The sequence below is a fragment of the Perca fluviatilis genome, chromosome 11 (assembly GCF_010015445.1).
Source record: "Perca fluviatilis chromosome 11, GENO_Pfluv_1.0, whole genome shotgun sequence".
NCBI classification, from domain to species: Eukaryota; Metazoa; Chordata; class Actinopteri; order Perciformes; family Percidae; genus Perca; species Perca fluviatilis.
The window spans coordinates 21,551,758-21,573,528 of NC_053122.1; the positions used below are offsets into that span (position 1 = coordinate 21,551,758).

General features: G+C 39.9%; 1 protein-coding gene across 2 annotated transcripts in view; it reads right to left on the reverse strand.

The window, feature by feature from the left end:
* The window catches only part of agap3 (ArfGAP with GTPase domain, ankyrin repeat and PH domain 3), a 122,184-nt gene extending 102,321 nt beyond the window's left edge, over positions 1 to 19,863 (reverse strand). Inside the window, exon 1 of one of the 2 annotated variants that reach the window (XM_039815358.1) lies at positions 19,011 to 19,859. In XM_039815358.1, coding sequence (XP_039671292.1) covers positions 19,011 to 19,371 — 361 coding nt within the window. In that variant the 5' untranslated portion in view covers positions 19,372 to 19,859. Of the gene's footprint in view, positions 1 to 19,010 lie in introns of both variants that reach the window. The other variant, XM_039815360.1, reaches the window with a different exon arrangement.
* Positions 19,864 to 21,771: the final 1,908 nt, after the last annotated feature.

Below are 21,771 nucleotides of genomic sequence, written 5' to 3' on the forward strand. Positions count from 1 at the left end.
TTCTTTCCTTGAGCAAGGAAGTTAACTAAGTTACCTAAATCCACAAGGTATACTCATTATGGCAGCACCATGCACCTTCAAAGGGTTTGATCAAATACAAATGGCATTTCTCATCCCTTATGTTAATGGAATTTGTAAAACAACTAGCCGCTGGATTGAATAATAATGATGTCTATAAAGACTGTACCTACATTAGATGGTTTACTTTGTTTTAAAGTAGTCAATCTATAACCTGAACTAAAATCTTTAGGGACACGTTTAAAAAAAAAAAAGAATAGTAAGATATTCTAACATGACTGAAAGCCATTAAAATGACAATAATCCAATAGTAACCACATTATTCAAAATCACTGACTGGACAATTAGGTTGTTATGCTAGCTTTGAATAACTAGTCTAACTGCTATATGTCTGCTGTTAGCTGGCAGATTATTTGGCTTCATACCTAGGCTTCATACACATACAGCTAGCAAGAAACGTTGACAAACACACTCTTCTAATCATTACGTTACACTGGGTATCTAAGTTAGTTAATGCAACTTTTGATATAGGAACACCAACTCCAAATATTTTACTATAATAAGCAATTATTATGGAGATATAAACATAATCGAAGCACTTACAGGATTTTCATTAGGGATTTCAGTCTTTGTGAGGCTTCGTTTTTGCCGCGTTCAACAATAACATACGTGTCTGCGCCATAGACTGTAGTGTATGCGCCGGAGGACCACAACAACAATCTGTGATGCTATTAGCTTCCCTGATTGCTGCCCAATCACGCTAGGAAATAAATTAATTATTGTTATAAATATAAAACGTCACTAAAGACCTATAATTTTCACAATCATTTTTAATGTTAAAAATATTTGTCGGGGACCCCCCAAAATCTAAAAATAAATTCTTATAGGGGGTCCCTAATGACTTATGGGGGGTCCGGGACCCCCCCAGACCCCCCTCATTTCGAACCCTGCTGCTGATGTTAGCATTTTATATTTTACACTTACTATTGTAATGCATATTTAACATTAGTGTCAGCTACTTTCAACAACCTCAGTACCTTTAACCTAGGTAACGTTAATGATAACGGAGCAAGACAATCTGATAAACAAACTCCACGCTACTTTTCCAGCACCAAACAGTCAAAGTTATCATTTGGGTTAGTGACTAACGTTACGTTAGCCAACTTAAACATAAAAACACTTTTCTCAAAATCCAAAGAAAAAAAAACAAAAACAAAGCTAAAAGTAAAGTGAACATTGGACTTACATTCACCCAGTGGCAACAAACACGTCTCCAAATGAATGTAGTGATTCCTTGTATGCCAACGTTAGGTATGTAACGGTATGTAACGTTACACCAAGTTTTGTTGTTGTAGCCTACACTATTTGCTAACTCTCGGTGGCTGGGTATCTATCAGCTTGTTTTGATGTATTCTGCCCCCTCTGGTTGGCCAATTGATTAGTGCAGCAATATAAATATAAACTAGTAAATATCAGACTGCATGATAATTGGATAATTGCTTGATTGATGTACTGAATTGATTTAGTTAGTGGTGGAATTCACAAAAACTAAATTGTAAAATCAGACGTTAAGTATAAATGGGTTGTACATTTTCCTCTTTTATTGTGATTTCTTAATAAAGACAATTAATTATATGATATGATTAAAACACATTTAATAAAAGCAGGACCACAGGTTTGTTTCATAAACGTATTGGTAATTATTTACAAATATGTGTCTATGATATAGTGTACATGTACACTGTCAGTTATGCATAATATTTGATTTGTATTACGCACAGCCTTTTTAGATGAGGTTTGTGGGGCTACCTATTGCCAAGTCCACACTGCCATGTCAATATGATGACAGCAAGTAATTAAGAGAGGAAAACAAAGTCCACATAATTTTGCAGGTGCCAAGCAGAGCTCCAAATCACAGACTGCAGCACTACAGAGTCCGTAAAAATCTCAGTCAAGAGGGCGTGCCAATTTTTGACTGACACAACATGAATTAGTGAGTGAATTCCCAAATGTATTCCCTTTGGATTCCTTCTGATAGCTTCTTAAGCTTTTAGTTAAATCAAAAAGGCCCACAAAATATAAATGGCCTTTGTGCTGGTGAGTTTACAGTTATCAGGTATGACAGATGACTGAATCACTCACAAGTTAGGGTCAAATTACACGGTTGCAGTCAGTCCCTCATATACAGTGGGTTCCCTTTCAAGTGTGAAGTGACTACTACTGACTACTGCCTCATTTTCACTGGGTACAGCACACCAAGCCACTTGCGATCATATGCATTTCATCTGCATACTCACAGCAGGAGATCCCGGGATGACCTGCAATATTGTGAGCCTACTTGTGACTAGAGCTAAAATACTGTGAGCTAAAATGATTGGCTTATCATGTGTTGTCATGCAGGTGACAAGAGAGAAATCATCCTTTTTTGGGTAGGAAAAAAGTAGGTGCTTTGGAGTTTTTTCATGTTCTTACTTTTATCTAACAGATGACAGCAACACTGTTAGCAACACATTTTACAATGCCATTCCTTTTACTCGTGCCGTGCCAGGCTCTGATCACAATTGCTCACCGTATGGAAATTCTGTATAAGAAGAGTATCTTCCACTGCATCAAGGCCAAAATGTACACAATAATTACATGGCTGGCTTAGCAAGAGAGGAGGCGCAGGAGGATTGGACAAATTGCTATGTGTTACGAGTGTCAGGGAAGTAGGCCAGCTGAGAGGATGGCATCCCCATCTGGGATCCTCTCTGGAGGTTATCACTATAAGCAACCCCCACGCTCCAGAAGAACATCCAGAAACCCTTGTGTTACTAAGACCTCTTGATACATCATCAGTACTGCCCTGCTTATAAACTGCCCTGGGCTATACTCTCCTCTCCTTTCACAGAGCATATGTCAGGAATAAGAGCCATGAAAATCTATTCAGTACAGAGGGGTAATGTGTCCCCCTTTTTTGCACTTGCTACTTCAGCAGATTAGGAAGCCAACTCAATATATTAGGAGGCTTATGGGTAGATTGGCTGCCTGCACATTAAGAAAAAGGTTTTGTATCACCACAGAGAGTAAAACTCTTTGGGCATTTGAGCTCATGAAAAACAAATATTTTGGTACTTCTTATTCAGTAGTTATTGAGTCCCATGAAAGGTGAAGTGCACCTGCTGTCACACACAAATGTCCAGATGGCCATGACCACAAAGCACAACCTTACTGATACACAGGTGCTATTAAACAGCTGGCTTTTAAAACTGCTGAGGGTGAGAGAGCAAGGAGTCAGGACTTGGTCTGCTTGAGGATCCACAGAACAGATGGTAAAGTTCAGACTCAGCCCGGTATGGCAGGTTAGCTTACACTCAAATAATGTATGCATCCATCTAGGTGTGTCATGAAACAAAAACTATAACTGTACACTGTACAACTGTAACTGTATTTTTTTAGGCTTACCTGCAGAGTTGCATGATGTTGGGAGTCCATCAAGGTGGGGCAAAGGCAGCGAGGGCATGAGGAAGAGGAAACAAAGAAAATCAATGACAAGTTTGATGGCTGTTAAGCTGAAAATAAATCAGATCAGACCTCAGTGGGTTACTCAATAAGGCAGTGTCTTCCATTTTGAGTCGATTATATAGCTTTGCCTATATGTATACCCTAATCTAGTAGTGCATGACCCCTGAGCCTACTTACTGACATACCCATAACATCCAAAGCTATGTGATCAAATTCAAGCATTACATTTCAGTATAGTCGTGATCAAAATCTGTAAATAGAGCTGATATTCTGGCAAATTTGGAGAGTTACTTCTTAAGGATATGCTGTCAACAAATATCAGTTTTCTTATCATTGTTTATTCTGGTTGATTCTTTTTATTTGTGCCAATATAATTCCAAATTTGACACCTTTCAGAATAAATTCTCAACTAACTACTGGATAAATTATGTTTTATTAGTATAATAATCAGTGTGTTCAGTTGACAGCTTAGTGTTGTGACAGTTTGTTGACACTTCCTTGTGACACTGCTAGCTGTCTAAGGTAACGCAATAAAGGAGTTGAAGAATGTATCTAAAATATGAAATGAATAATTCACGAAATCATAAAAAAGAAACACAAGTTGTCAGGATATGATTGTTGACATTTTTACATTTCTGTAAGATGAAAAAAGATAGGTTGAAGATGTCAGACGTCAAAGCTTAGTGATAGAGTAAACCTTTTTTGTTGCAGACAGCATAGGCTTTGTCTGGTTATGCGTAAGATTTGAATAGCAGCATTAAATGAAAATCCAACATTAGTATGTCATTTTCTTTTGGATAAAACCCAAGATCAGATGACTTTACTGTTCAGTGACATCACATCAAAGAGATCACAGACATCAGATGTTCCTTATTGAGTTCATATTGGGTAGTGCTGATCGATCTCCAGTCAGCTAAATCTGCTGACGAGCAGCTGCTTAATTTAATTAGTTGATACTCCATCTATCTAAGCCCATCTCTGGTCTGCGTCTATCCGACAGAAACAGGCCTGACATAATAAGAAATCTCAGAAATATTACACTGAACAGCCACTGCTCTGCATTTACAGTACGTTTCTGTCCATCCAGGTCTGACAGACTAACCCAGTACACGTTCAATGTAACCATTATCTAAACAATCGCACCATAAAAAAGTAAACTTTGCTTCTCTACTGCATACATTTGCAGAGCGTGATATATATTGGGTAACATATGAAAAAAATCTCCTCCCTAAAGATCTCATAAGCAAGGAATCAAATGTTGGTTAGAGTGGGTGTTATTTTCTCCAGATGGACACAAGAGGACAAATTAACCAGGATTGTCAAGTAAAGCTACAGTATGTGGAAACAACCAAACAAGCCTAACTGCTTCCATGTTGAGGAAAAATAAACGTGTGTAGTGCTTCTTCTTGGTTGGACTCTATGTCCAATAACTCATAGTCATCAAAAACCACTCCATGTTTGGCTTTGCAGTTGCGGTCCCCGTCCTTGAGTCAGTGCAGGATGAGGTGTTGCATTGCTCAGCATGGGTCATATGCAACCAGAAGAATTTTCAATGAGTCATCAGTACCAGTTAATGCACACGGTGCATCATATAATAGCTTGCTCTGTTTCTCCTGCAGTCAAGTAACTAGATGTGTTTTTAGACATTGTGATCAACAAGACTCATGTACCAGAAAATTAAAGCAACAAATACTGTGCCGAATTATCCCATCTATCCAAATATACCACACCAGTAGCTCAGGCTCAGATAACCTCAGGTCGACCCGCCTTTGGGGACTCTATCTGATGAGATCTGATCCCTTCCTTTTCAGAAATAGGGATGTCTAGTCCCAGACCAGCTACAAACAAAGAAGTCTGAGCTAGCTGGCAATTACAATTATCTGCACAGCGGCTATAGAGATAGTGAGAGGATGGAGTAAAAAGAAAAGGAGGTTCAAGGTTCAATTTATTCTAGAGATGCACCAATAGACCGGCCAGTGACCGGAATTGGCCGGTTTTCATGTGCTCGGCCATGACCAGCGACCGGCAGGTCAGTCTGACATATGCCAATTTCATGCCAGTCAATGCTACAATTAACTGACAACATAAGTTATACAAGTTACAGTTCTCAAGGATGCATGCACACACGGCACAGTCTCTTTTTACTTTCTCTCAACTTTTCCACCGTGTGTCGCTCGTACCCGCTCGCGGTGTGAAGCGCGTGTCCGCGCTATTCTCGCACATGTAGGGAACCACGTGAATTAACCTGCAACATGTCAGCTGTTTGAAAATTCTTCAGCGTGTGTGCAGAAGATAACAAGTTTGCAATATGCAACACCTGCAAGGAAAAAGTAGGGCGTGGAGGGACGACACCAAAAACCAAAATCAATTTTTTTTAGTTGAAATGGTTCTAGCATTGCACTTTAGATGTGTGTGAATTTCCCATTTATATAGTTCTGTTTTATAGTGATCCATTATCTGTTCAAAAATTTTTCTATGTTCTGTGTAAAATGTTCTATTATAGAAAAGATAGAAAATAAATATTTGTGTGTGCTGTAAAGTGGTTAGAAAAAATGAAATCGCAATCAGCTAAAATCGGTATCGGCTGGCGTAACTCAAAGAAAATCGGAATCGGCCTAGAAAGAAGAAATTGGTGCATATCTAATTTATTCACAAAAAAATAAAGTACAATTATAAAACATAATGAAGATATGTGAAATGGGACACCCTGGTAAGCTGTTTAAAGCTTGTGTAAAGGGGCCCAGACAGGTTACAATCCTAGAAAGTGGTATAGATTGATTCTGCCAGACAAGAGTGTTAAGAGGCTTCCTAGACTGGCAACTCAACCCCACAACCCTAATTTCTGACCCTCTGTCACAACATAACACCGCTCCAAATACCTTGATCCTGCCCCCACATAAACCGAAACTCCCATTACATCCATCTCCCCAGGGTATTGCACTCAGACACCAATCAAGGTCAGGGGCAAAGGTCTGTGTGTGGGGAAATTTACACATCCAGAGAGTACCACATGCACACCACAAACACACACACGCAGATCTACTCCAGCCACCTACTTGTGTTACATAACACATGCTACTGCCTACCCATCCACCGTCAGATCTGCACTTCACTCAGCCACCGATGGAGATGCATCACCAGAGCTCTTACCCAAACGTGACATCTGACAATCCATGAGGGTGAGTGTGGCCAAAAGTATTTTTTTTTGAAAGTGGACCACTAATCGTGCCCAAGCTCTCACTCGCCAGCCCACTAAACGTAGGGTCCTATTTACTAAAAGCCCTATTGGCATGAATAGACCACAGGAAGATTTGTTTGATCATGTAAACAGACAAAATGTAGCTTTGAATTAGCTTGTGCCTACATTAGCTGCTACGTTGTTTTTTTTAGGCCACTGGGGCCAGATTTCATGCCAGATTTTGACACAACAAAAGATACCTTTTTTGGAGTGGAGGTTCTCTTGAAGCCAAATATGTGAAAAGCCACAATTTAGAGGTGTGAATAGAGAGGCCCTACACAAACATTAGCAATGTGAGTTATCCCTCGCTTTAAACATATTTTTTGTGCAAGTACTTGTAACTGGATAAACACAGAGCCCTACCAGTCAATAGCACGGTGCTGCTAAGAAACCAATTTCCTGGGGAAATACATACGTCCTGTAAATGTCTTGCAAAATGGATACAAATGGCTCACTATGTTTTAACACATCAGCAGGGTGCATCTCTAGACACCAGTTGGTCCAATTTCACAACAGAATGGGCCCAAGAGCACCACAGGGCCTGAGATGTAGTGTATGGCAACACAAGTGTCATAATTCCTCCTTTTTAGCTGTACAGTATTTCATTAGAGGCCAGTAGTTTATTCCAGTACGCGAACACAAAATCGAGGGAGAGCTCATTTTTTGAGAACAGCGTCAGGCTGCTGAACACTGCACTTTTCACGCCAGACTCCTCAATGAGGAAAATCTCATCATCCAAACCAGAGCTGTTGAGAAGCTGCACTGACACAGCCCGGAGCAAGACTCTGAACAGCTTATATCAAATGAGCACTGCAGAGTGTCCGTTCACACAGAGCCACTCAGTTTACAGCACTGTCTCATATCAGAAACACTGCATTTAAAGAAAAGAAGACCAAATGGTGCTTGGCAAACACATTGGAGCATTCTGGTAGCCTTTTCTTCCAAATGTCCATAGTATTATAGCTCCTAACTGGCAGGCTATTAAGAATATGACTCTTCTGAATGATTTCTTCAGATTTTATTCACTTTTGCCTTCTCATGTTTGCTGTTGGCCTCTTGTGTCCTGGCAGGTTGTGGCCTGCTATAATTTTGGCCCAACCTTGAGATAAATGTGCTGTACGGTTGCTAGAGGCTCCACTTTTTTTTAACATAGGGCAACACTCCTCACACTCTTTTTTTCATGATTTATGCATACTGTATGTATGCAAATACTGCAGCAGTGCAGTCATTAAACACCCTACACACAAAGAGATATTACCCATTTTGCCTCTGGAAAAGTTGGAAAATTAAGGCTTAGTGTGCAATGATAAACTAAGACCCCTAAAACCATAGGGGTATAATGCATTAGGGTTTTGGTTTCTGCTTGCCACAAGTCATAATTTTCAAAATGGAAACACAATTTTCAGACTTTAAAATGTTCCACAATTTTTTAAGTATTTTCTCATTAATATTGCAGTTATCAGTTATAGGCAGCATCTGGTCTATGCACCACTGATAGGGGTCCATAGGGTCCATTCAAATATAAATGTTAGAGCTCTCTGAATCACATAAGGAAAACAAATACAAACTCAGACTTGAAACAAGTGGAAGATATTCAGTCAAGGAGTGCCACAGGGAGTAAGTCTTTACAGCTTGGAGCTGATGTCCATTACTCAGACGTCAGGTCCAAAATGGGAACTGTGATTGTGTTCCTAGAGGGGTTGTTGTACATGCAGTTCACATACCCCACCACATGACATGAGTCCTGGGTCATGGCCAGGGGGGATTCAGCAGTGGAACAACTTTGGGTTATTCCAGTCGTGGGGAAAGCAGGAAACGGGGGTATAAACAGTAAATGGGGGTCACATTACAGTACACTCCCTCTTCAGTGATTCCCACAGAATAAAACTTCACAACAAACACTCAGAGTTAAGTTATGATTCACGAAACAAGTGACCAAAATATCTTTGCTGACCAAGAACTAAGCTGAGTAACAGATGCTGACATAGACACATACTTTATCAAAACCAACTGTCCATTGCAGCATTTTTACAACTATGACATGTCCTTTCCCGCAATCAGCAACAAAACAATCTGGAAAACAAGCACCTGGCATGTTGCCTGAGTGAGTCCTTTGAAGGCAGCCATCACAAGGCCAGAGGACATGCCACAACACCATCAAAACAGTGACATCTACAAAAGGAATGTAGGACCTGGGTGATAACGCTCAGCTGGCACATGTTAAACAAGCTGTACTGACAAGAGGGCTAACCTCAGAAAAGTAGTGCAGTCAGTTTAATGAAAATAAACTGAGAAGTACAGAAAGGATCATCTATTTACAGCCAAGTATGAGAGCAAATGTCAATCTGCTGCATACACACATCTAGCCTTAACTACTACAAACACACCAGATGATTCTACCCTTACCAAAAAAACAAGTATAATAGAACTGATTTTATATATATATATATATATATTATGTAAAAAATTTTAAAGATCTGACTTTTATGGGGGGTGGGTTACACACAGTTAGTCTGAAGGCCATATAAGGAACAACACACCCCTTCAACCTTTTTGCTTAACAGGATTTATTCACACAACAGAGAAGTAGTTTCATGAATGACTCCACCAAACTCATGCAGAAACAAACTAACTTGAGGCACGTCCTTGAAGATTGACGCAGAAAAACTGTGACATGTCCCTGAGCTGTTAAGGGAATTACATTGAGCTTCAACAGCCCTGGAACATTTAAATAGTCTGCGTGTTCTCAATTACACTGCTCTCCAAAAGCAGGAGTAACTGACTTCTAACACCAAAGCTATAGCTAGAATAGTGTATGCTGTCATATTCTGCAGCATTATGGCCTCACATTGTGTAGGCCACACTTCCTGTATCCGGCATTTTCCTCTTTATTGAAGAAAATGTGCTCCCCGAGGGCCAGAAAAGTCCCTGTATGAGATTTCTCTTCAAAGGCAACGGAGTCTCTTTTCCTAAATTACTGGATAACTAAAACAAGATAACTGCTTGCTTTTCTTAGCAGTATTATACTGTATAAAAAAATGCTCCTGCGGTCCAGGCTTATTCTTTGCCACATTCATCCCCAATTAAAAGATATCTGAATCCTCCAACAGTTGAATTCCAGAGACAAACTGGTGTCAGATAACCATTTCTATTCTAAGGGCACTTTATTCTTTACTATGATCCTCTATCCATCCCCAACCTGGATGAGGCCAGAATCTTCCCACAGTTAGTCACGGGACTGCTGGCAGGCTGAGGGGACTTGGAGGCATATGTGCTTTTCCATCTGTTGCTCACTCAAGGCTTTCCAAACCCCTTCCTCTGTCAGCAGCCATCTGCTTCCAGCCCTACCCCACTGGCAGGAAACATGAGCACTTCCACCATAGGATATGGATGATGCACAAATTGAAGAAGAAAAAACAAGAGCCTATGGCAAATTTAATTGACCGCAGTCTCAGCCGTAAAAAAAAAAAAAAAACAAGAAAACGTTATTAGAGGAAATTATAAGAAAATACAACCATAGATGTGTTCTTAAATGTCAAGACATGATAGTAAACTGAATATCTTTGGGTTTCTGTCAAACATAATAAGATATTTGAAGACATCACCTTGGGCTGGGGGAAATAAAAAAAAAGATTTTTCTTTTTAGTTGATCTTCAGATGTAGTCTGGTCTATAAAATGTCAGGAAATAATGAAAGCTCTTCAAATTGCTTGTTTTGTCTGACCAACACTTATTATCACTCAAGACAAAGAAAACCCACACATTCTCACAACTGAGTTGCTGGAAAAAGTGAATGTGTTGTACTTTTGCTTATAATGACTTAAATCAATTGATTATTAAAGTAACTGCAAATAATGTGTCTGACAATCAACTAATTGGTTCAGCTCTACTTAGATGGCATAACAATACTATGGTGGTGCATACTATTGTGAATTTAGGGGTTCATTGTATATTGTATTATTGCAGCATGTTTGTATCATCACCGCATGTTACATCCTCTCAGTTGACCATACTAGTTATAAATAACTTCACAATGTCCTTGCAGCAGAAAGAGAACATCATCCATATTACATCACCATATATCCCCAGAAATTCTGATAGTTTTTTCCTCTTGCTTTCATCTAAATCCAATGAAGCTGCTTAATGCTGAACAACCACAGATTCATGTATGGTTGTGACAAACAAACACTTATTCTGCATTGAAAACCCAGTGAATCAAAATGGACTGAGCCCAGAAACTTAATGGCCCTTCAATAAAACATTAGATCCAAACTACTCAACACTACCCGATAACAAGGTCAGAATACGACATAGAAAAAAACAACCCTCTATTTTCTGTTCATAAGAGATTTCGATACTCTAAATTTTCTTATAAAAAAAATTAAAAAAACCTGACCAGCTCACCCAGCTCACCCCCACCCCTCCACATTCAGAACACAAGAAAAAAATTAGCTGTCCATCAATGGGAGAGAGAGAGCCTTTGTTCAATAGCACAATGGAGGACATTCTGCTGTGGAGGATAGCGTCACATTCAATAAGCCAATGCTATGGTGCTGCAGCAGAGAGAGGACAGCAGGGCTGATGCAGAAATGGCACTCTGACCCCGCAGACCTCCCAGGCCTTCAGACCGAGGCTCTGTTTACAGCACACCAGTTCAGCTCATCTCTGCTGACCCACGGTCAAGAGTCGGGTGCCGTGTTAAAATGCATTTCAATGGGGATGGAATGAGCGTTCTGAAGCTGCAGATGAGAGAAACTTTATTGGCTAGTCACTAAACAGGGAGTCTTTTGAGAGTGAGGCATGTGGGACCCTGTTATCTGGTGTGCGTCTGTTAGGGGTAAAGTCTATCACTACTACAATCCCGAGAATAAACCTGTGACGTAAACGTGACGTGAAGTGTTTTTTTAACAATGACCCTCAAAGATTAAACAGGGCTGAAACCTGATACTTGCCACGCTCAACACAGAGGTGCTTCAGTTGCTACAGATGCTACAGAGGATCTGACAATGTCTTCAAGTGAATGGGAAATCAAAAAGAAGCTTATACTTTTATCAATGCCTGCTTGGGCGAATTGACATGAGAGCTGCATTCAGGTGTTCGGTTTAATCGGTGTTACATCACATCAAAAAGGCTCAACTGAAATCTTGACAGTGATGTTGTAGACCTCTGAAATATGAGGCATACAGCAAAGGAACTCTCTCTCTTCCTAAAGACACATTTTCTGGGTAATCGTGTTTTTCTTAATTTTTTTGAAATATTCACTGAAAATAACAGACATCCTAGCGGTCCATCGGTCTAAGACGCATGCCATTTACAATGACATCCCTAGTTCAATTCCAGTATTGCACTTCTAACACTTGGTTCTGTCTTGAAAAGGCAAAGAATGTCAGATTTGTTTTTTTAACAATTGATATAAAGAAACAGTTTTTGGAAATCTTGCCAACAATGCCAAGAGTTAGAGAAGAATGATACTACTCTTACTACTCTTTGAATTAAGAATAGAGCTAGAGCCAAGCAGGCTTAGCTTGCTTAAAGCCTGGAAGCAGGGAAAAACGGTTAGCCTGGCTTTGTCCAGAGGTTCAAAATTACAACCACTAAATATCACTATTTAACACAACATTAACCCATACGCAAACAGATATGTAAAAATGACAATTTGAGGTTTTAAGTGAGTCAATTGTTGTAACGGGAGGGGGGCTAGCCATTTCCGCCTGCTTCCAGTCTTTATGCTAAGCTAGGCTAATCACCTTCTGGCTTCAGCTCCATACTTAAAGGAGCAGTGTGTAGGATTTAGTAGCATCTAGTGGTGAGGTTGAAGGATGCAACCAACTGAATACCTCTCCGTTTAACCCTTCCTTTCCAAGCGTGCAGTAGAACCTACGGTGGCCTTCAGGTAACGCGAAAGGGCCAGTGTTTGGTTTGTCCGTTCTGGACTACTGTAGAAACATGCAATTTGGCGGGCTACATGGAAGAGGACCTGCTCCCTATGTAGATATGAAGGGTTCATTCTAACAAAAACAATGATTCTTAGTTTCACGTGAGTATACACTAATGAAAACATAGGTATTTCTATTATTCCATTTCTGCCAATAGATGTTTTAACAGACATACATGGCAGTGGTATCAATCTTCTTATCCAACTCTCACTAAGAAAATGAATAAGCTATTTCCCAATATGTCTAACTATTCCTTTAGAATGGCAAATCCTTTTGATCATTTAATAAAAATGTACTTGTATGAATGAATTTGTTAAGGGGGTTCAGGCATATTTCTATTGCAAATATGACGCATAAAAAGGTTTTTATTTCCACGTAATGCTGCTCAGTAGAAGAAGCTAGACATTTAAGGTGGTCGATAAATAGACCGATGCCTCAGAATAATGGGACTATAATTAGTATCAAGACATTTCTAAACATGCCAATCTCAAGCTTTTACCCTAGGCTTTGGTTGTGACTAAGTACATAGAAAAATGAAAAAAACAAAAAAACAGGCCATGGTTGGGCCTATTCCAGCTTAACAGATGTATTTATGTAAGGTTTTATTTAGGCACAAGATCTACAACTAGTAAATACTTACTGGGCTACTCTATAAACACCAGCATTCCACATTAACAGCAATTTATATTGGCATACTGGGTTAGCGATGCAGCTGGTGGTATTGACTGACATTTCTAACTCTATTACAGTTTCTAATCTATATTAACAGTTAAGGTTTTGAAATATAATGAGCAAATTGTAAAAACTGCACATGCCAGAAGCAGCAGCGGAATTTTCCCTAACACAAATGGCTAACAGTGACAACTGTAACCACAGCACCTCAAATTCAAACCCCTTTTGTCCAGCTTTAAACTGTTACAACTCTTTGGAAAACCTCTGTAAACCCCGCCTGTGTTTCATGTTTAATGAATGATTATTAATCAGGACAATATACTGTATTTCCATCACAATTCGTGAATTATACTACAAAGGCTGTATTATACATAACTCCTGCTACATCATGACAGCATGCAGTCAATGAAAACAGTGTTAAGATTCAAGTTCAGTGTTTTACATCTCACTGGACATAAGGAAATAAATCCTGCTTCAGCAGCAATAGAAAGATGCATTATCATCATTCTCTGTTTGTGATTAGCAGATGAGCACTCTGCTTCACTCTCCTTGGCAACTGCCTACAAGAGAGATGCAGTGTGTTCCAGATAGCTGCTTAGGTGCCACACAATGCCCACAGAGAGCTGTGAGGGTTCAGTCTGTGTGCTTTTTGTATCTCTGTGTCATCCCAATAGCTGTCGGAGCACACGATGTCCCATTGTGCAGGCTTATTAGTCCTTTCTTGAAATCCCAAGCACCCCTCTTGAGCAGCAGTGGGTTTAGGTGACTGTGCTTGTTCTGACATTGGACTGTCAGTTGAAAAATGGATGTCAGTGTGAGCTTTTGCAATGGTTATTGCTCAAGGTGCAAGAGAACATTACAGCAATGTAACATCATAAAACTTGGCTAAAGGAAACCTGCTCAAAATACACATAGGTCAAAAATAATAACCTGCTGTTGAGAAAGTCTGATGTCACTTTAAGGCTAAAAAAAAAAAATCAGAAAGGAGTCAAACATTTACGGCACCCTGTCCATCACTGACTGGTGCTGTTTTTGCTATATCACAGTGTGTAAGTGCTTTTGTTCTGTAGCTATACATCCACGTCTTTTCAATTAACTACAGAACGTCTGTAGAAAATCTAAAAAGCATAATGCAAGTGTGATAAGAATATAAAATTATAATAGCAGTCAGAACATACACCCAAAGAAAACTATTCTCAGGACATAGTATTGTTAATGGAACTGGAACACTCCTACACATTGAAATTAATAGCTAAAAATAAAACTGGAATCACAGTACAGATACCATCTCTGCAGCTGTCTACACATCTCAGTGATGTGGATTTTATTCTATTTACAAACGCTCACGTATTTATTTCCCCCAATCAAATCCCCAACCACATCCAGGCTCCAACTATAGTTCAAGGTTCAAGGTGTAATCTAGTTTTGAGTCTGTAATAACCACAATTAAATAATATTAGTTTGTTCCTCTGAATAAATGAATCAATCTGCTATTTCAAACAATTAATTATGCAGCAAGGACATCCAATGTCTAAGGGCCAGAAACTGTTTTGTCCAGTCATACGCAGTACATGTTGTACAACACTGGTGATGTAGATGAACAGCTTCTCTACTGGAATTTTTCTCCCTTTGACAATATGTGACTGGATGGAGTTTAACCTGGTATCAGTACATCACCGCTGTGGTGCAATCCTCAGTTGGATGTTCTTGGCTGACAGCTTCAGTCTTTTGTCTGCAACAAACTTCATCAGCATCATCAATGTCACTTCACGGTGAGGCTTAAAGATGGCCACTGGCAAGAAGACTGGCCAGTTTAAATGGGATAATTAACAAGCCAGTCAAGAGAATTAACAGATTTGGCTGTTAATGAAAAAGTTGCCACTTATGAGGCTAATATAGACCTAATGAAACCTTACTTTTTAATCAGATTGCATATAATTACACTTTGTTTTATTTGCCGTTACAAAGCAGGTCTATGAGCTGGTTGCTCACATGGAAATGAAGCCCAGTCCTTGACTTTTTCCCAGACTAAAGACACCTGACACAGCCATTGAAAACGGTTTATGGATTAGGCCAAATTGTTCCAGGGAATTGCTCTTTTCAGTTTAGCTTGATTGATAAAGCACCGGTTTGCCACTCGAGCAACCCCACCATCTAATCCTGGAGATTTTTCAGTCATTTTAGCATTATGGCAATAAAGGTTCTCAGTCATTCAGGTCACAGATCAGAGACGTTTTGTGACGGATTTCCAACCAGGCAAAGTGGGCAACTGCCCCTGGGCCCCCAAATGTGCCAGCTTCACTGTGCATTAATTGGTTTTAGACAATTTGATTACTTTACATTTGTTTGGGAAGGGTTTGATTAAATAACCACAAACTGACATGGAAAGCTTCAGGCAGGTAGTATTCCAGTGGTACTAGTTGGTTTCTGGGCCTCTGTGCAAAATATAATGAAGCTGCCATCTACAGTATAGTGTGCTGTGTGCACTGTACCTAATGGGAAATTAGAGGCAACAGGGGCCCAACAGTAAATGTTTGCCCTGGGGCCCTGAAACAGATTACCCTGCCACGCTTCTCCAAGCCTCTTGGATTATTAGCAAAACTTTTTAAAGACTTGAATTAACTGTGAATCACATGCCAACCACTTAGCATTCCTCTATATTTTTGCACAGCCATTGTGCATGCCCATTTTCTGGTCTGGTCATCATCAATAACATTCTTGTCTAATATAGATCAGCTTTAGCATCAGTCCTGTACTCACGAACCATTGTTGTAAAAAAGACAAGAGAATTTTTTTTGAATTGCAATATGATTGCACAGAAACCAAGCAGCACCCTGAATATCAATTACTGCAAAAGAAACAATATGAGGTACAAAAAAAACACACACACAAACCAGCATGGTGTGTCATCATCATATAAAATATCTTATTAATCAACAAAACGACAGGGAAACCTAAGTAAGATGGAAATTCATTTTGTAAGGGCTGTAATTTATATTCACTTTTTCTTCAGCATTTTCAGCTAAATGCATGAGCCCCTGGTTCCTTAGCAACAGCCTCTGCAATGATGCAAGATTGAAGAGGAACAGCTCTGCAGTTCCACAGTGCAGGTGAAGACAAGTCGGCCAATGTCTCCAGTTGCAGCTCTTCAAAGCCTCTTGAAGTTACAGTTATTAAGGCAACTGCATCTCATTTAACAGGATGAAAACGCACCAGAATGTACATCAAAGCTAATGCAATGTTTTTTTGTGGGAAGGACACCAACATCTATTATGCCTTCTGACTGACATATGGTGTATGTTTAGAAATATCAATTCAACACCATTCTACATAACGTCGACATTTAACCCAAGCAGGTTAACAATGTGCTAAACAGATTCATAAATAAACGGCATTCCTGCGCCTGTTCTGTTGTTCAGCAGTGGAGTTTTACTTTGGGGTTAAACATTTCCCAGTGTAACATTTTGTATTAGCCTGCAGGTGTGGACACAATGCCACAAATATCACTGTTTTGTTTTTATTCCCAAGGATACCCAGCAGAATACAGATGATGTGACATCCTACTGAGAGATTTCTAATCTCAAACATCAACAGTAAGCATCAGGTTTAGCATGCGTCACTTCAGACTCAGAAAGTAAGGGCTTTTTTCTAATCTTTGTGCTAATGTTCAACAATCACACAGTGAGAACTGTGAGGAAGATGTCCCAGAAAGACCCATTTCTGCACCAACAGAAGCCACAGTAGATAATAATACAGTCCATATGTCTTGTTTGGAGAACAATCAAATACAAGATAAATTGGTGGCTGGTTTGGCTCGGTGGGTAGAGCGGGCGCACATATACTGAGAGGCTTATGCCTCGACGCAGAGGTCCGGGGTTCGAGTCCGACCTGTGACGATTTCCTGCATGTCTTCCCCCTCTCTCTCCCATTTAAAAAAAACAAACAAATGATATATTGGCCTTCAGACATGGCTCACTATTCATAAACTTGTTAGCTAGCTAAATGCTAACATTATTTTTTCTGAGCATTGTTAAAGGGCATTCTGGGGAAAAAAAATGATGTAACTGAAGTCAACACAACGGTAGAAGGAGAATGAGTCCACAATAAAACTGAAGTTCAACACCACAAAATTACTCCTTGTGTTTTTTGAACATATGACACCTAACTCTGGAAGCTGATGGAGTTTTCCTTGCGTTAGTGTTTGCTCATCTTTTAGGAAGAAGAAACAAACAATTTCAAAACAGATTTTTTTTTAATAATACAGGCAATAACCTTTCTGTTTTTGAGAGGTACATCTTTGAGATAACTCATAAAAAGGCTCCAGTGCTGTCATATAAAGATACAGAATAAAGACATGCCTTCATTGAGAAAAGTATGCAACAATCGTAAAGGCTTCAGGTAAATCATCCTCTCCTCGAAAGGATGAACTAAAACCCACTGGTTGATTGCTTATTTTCACATGAGGATGACTTTCATTTTTATTCTGATCTATCCTAAACCCATGGACACTGCATGACATGTTTAAATGAAATGTCAAAACTCAGCAAAAGCCAAACAAAATCTGTCCCTGCCTGCTGTGTCATTGGCATGTAACATGGAATATCCTAAAGCATGTTCAGTGTTGACTGCATATTCAGATAAATATTGTTAAGATCATCTCTGACAATCCTGAGGTCTGTTGATAACTGTGAAATATTGGTATATCACCATAGATTAGAAGCCAACCAGCTATATATATATATATACACAAATCTGAATCACGATAATGCTACCAAAGACAGTATGAACCAGTGGTGTGAGTGCATTCAGACAGTTGCTGTAATACTCCTCCAGACCCCTGACAGCTGGCTTTGATGGACAGTACACTGACTGCTGTGTCAGCCATTGATTGGACACATGGTGGGTAAGTAGCAGGGAGAAACACACCAGAAACTGCTACCATAATTTAAGACGTTTAGACGTGCATCATCCTACTTGGATTTGAAAAGCTGATTTGGCTGGTTTACAGTCAATGTCATCCTTCTCTGGTCAGGTAATAACACATTTGGACTTGATCTCCAGTGTGACAAAGAATATACCCGTAACACACTCAATGATGTTCATCATGCCATCTCTAATGGTACATCATTTCTTCTCTCCAGCACCCTATGTAACAACTGCGTGTGCATATTCTGCATTGTTTCAGGCAATGATTAGTTTCATGCAACATGTGACTTAACATTGGTTGCCTCTGCTCCAGTGAGATGGGTTCAAAATGAAAATAAGGTCAGACTGTAGTGCATGACATGTGAAAACAGTGTTCCCTTTAGCAAATGCCATTGAACAGCAGATGCAATTTTTTGAGAGCTCGTTACAACCGCACAGGCTGCCTCTTGTGAGTGCAATTGAACATTGTATTGTTAACACTGCAGTGTATGGGGGCAATTCACTCCTTGAGCAGGACTATGAGATCGGCTACGCCCCCAACCTCAGACAAAGTGTGATTGTTGACACTGTAGGCTACTATGCGCCCATGACAATGTGTACATAAAAGGAAGGAAAAGAAGACCCCCCCTCCCCTCAAAACAGACACGCCACCCTATCCCCCAGCCCTCAATGAGTGAGAAGCACCAAACGACGAGTATGATTCCCCCCCTTACTCACCTTCAATAGAGATTACATGCTCTCGGATCTGGTTTTGCAGGGCCAGGTCATCGATGCGCTCGATCAGGTCGTAGATTGCGTAAATGTTCGGATGGACAGACTCGAACCGATGGATCTCTGCTCTGATGGCCGCTGAGTTGGACAAAACAAACTGCGAGCCCGCTGAGCCGGGTTGGGCAGTCTGGCCTGAAACAGTCCCCGAACCGAACTGGCCAGCCCCTGAGCCTGCAGACGATCCGGATCCGAACTGGGACGGGATGGACTGGGGAACTGGGACGGGGACTGGCGCCGGGACCGTGCCTGGAGTGGGCATGGCTGGCTGAGACTGCTGCGAGACTGGGACGCTCGACTGGAAATTCATCTCGGCTTTTTTTTGTTGTCTTTTGGAGCGCCTAACTCGTTTTCACAACGGCAACACAAATAGGCAGGCTAGAATTTGGGATTCAAGCGATGCGAACAAAAGAAGTCCGCGCGAATTGATGGTGTGGAAAACGATCGGCGCAGAAGCATCAATAGTTGGTCGCCAATTGCAACAAAACGCGGCTCTTGTTCATATTATCAAAACTTGACTGTGATTCATTTTCCGTAATTGGCCAGATCTGTCCAGGGCCCTTTTTTCTGTGGCTTACAAACCCGTAATGCCTACCACTTGGACACTATTTGATGGGCTACACCGCTGTTTTGGTCAAAGCCGTTTTCCTTAGTTGCTCTGTCTGAAGGAGACAATGGGCTAGGCTTCAGCACGGCGCCCTGGTCCGCTGCCTTCAATGCGTTGATTCTGCGCTGAAATGAAATAGCGTTAACTCCTCTTTGGTCCAAGTGGTCCCTGCCCAGCGCCCTCCTCCGCATGCTGAAACGTCACCCAACACGTAATTGTACTTGAGATGGGGGAGGGTGTGATTGGATTTGGTGGAGGGGAAAAAAATCGCAACGTGCACATAATTATAATAACCTACCTGACAGTTATGCAACCACAAAAAATGCCTGCTGCAAGATACCCAAGTAGATACTGCAATTAGCCAACAGTAGGGATATCATTTGTTCTTAGTAGTTCTTTTTGTCATAAAGAACGCAGCTATTAAGGCAATCCCATGTAGGCCTACACATTCACACTTTTCACACATACGCGCACGTGGACGCGCATGTATCCACACAGACTGCAATGTGGGCTTTTAATGTATTCCTTTGTGAGTTTATCCTCAATAACTCCAAAATACTCCATGTTTAGGTACAACTTTATATCTTAGAACAGATTACAGGTGGATGTTTGAGATTCAAAACCACAGCTCATCAATATCCAAATACTGCTTATATTTTGCTACAGGTTCTGTGGTTCCATCTATTTCTCATACAGATGTATTAGGCAGTTTTGAAGATGTAATAGTCATAAGTGGCATTCTTATAATTTAAACACATACCTCGATGCCACATTATGCCAACTTTCTCCACAGCACGCATACTTCATCAAATAGGCTATCACTGCATGTTTAAAATGTCTTACATTAAGGAATCTCATCAAAAGTGGTATTATATAGTGGATCTTCCGTGACCCAAAAAGAAAGACACAGCTCCACCTGTTGGTTTGAATGTTCAGTACAACAACAGCTGTTCAAGGTGACTGTCACAATCAGCCAAAGTACTGTTGGTGCAACAGTGTGGTGTTGCAGATACTGACTCTTCAAACATAATAGAGACAAAAAGCATACATGTGATTTATGTGTACTCTCTAAAGTGTCTCAACTCTTTGATTCAGAAAAGAAAAGAAAACTGTGCAAAGATAAAACAAAAAAGTTTTAAATAAAAATGTAATTCAAATATAATTCAAGGTGATAAAAGAATTACGGTTCCTGAACCACATTAATAATACAGAGGGCAATAACCATTTTTTTTATTCTTATTCTTCCCAGTATGACATGTGGAAACACAGCTTCAATCTAGAGAATAAAATTGGTTTTTGTTACCACCATGTGACATACAATTCAGAAAATACTCATCTTAGCATTTTTGTTCATTATTTTCAAAAGGAGAAACAAAGTGCCACTATTTTCTAATCCAATTTAAATGGTTACTATGGTATTCACTTAATTTAATGCTTGTAAAAAGTTGTTTTGTAAGTTTATCTAGGTCTGTTTTTCTAATTCATTATGTAACTAAACCTGTTGTGGCAGCTGAGATGATAATGCACATCTCTGAACAGCTGCAATATGACACATTACTTTTTATTATTTGGTATAGCAGCATGGTGTCCGAGGAATTATACAGTAGCAAGAAGAACCTGCTGTTTTAAATATTAAGATAATTATGATTTGCATGAATTAATAAACTTTGTTGTGCCTTTATTGCTGTGTCTTTATTTTGTGCTTTTGCGTGTGATGATGGAGATCTATCCAAATCTTAAGAACTGGTAATTAGCTTTTTATGGCTCTGGAAAGTCACTGTTTACAATACATTGTCAGAATCTTTACACAGCAGCCGTGTGTGTGTGTGTGTGTGTGTGTGTGTGTGTGTGTGTGTGTGTGTGTGTGTGTGTATATATATATATATATATATATATTTTTATTTTTATGTACAACAATGAACCACTTCTGCAACATAGTGCACACCTCATGCTGTGCATGTTATCTTCAGCCTTCTGCCACCATCTGTTGACCAAGTTTGGAACTTCCCCCTTCCAAACATTACAATGCTCATCATGTTGCACTCTATCTTTGTGTAAACAACATTCCTAAACGACGGTGAGTGTTTAATCTGGATAGAAAGA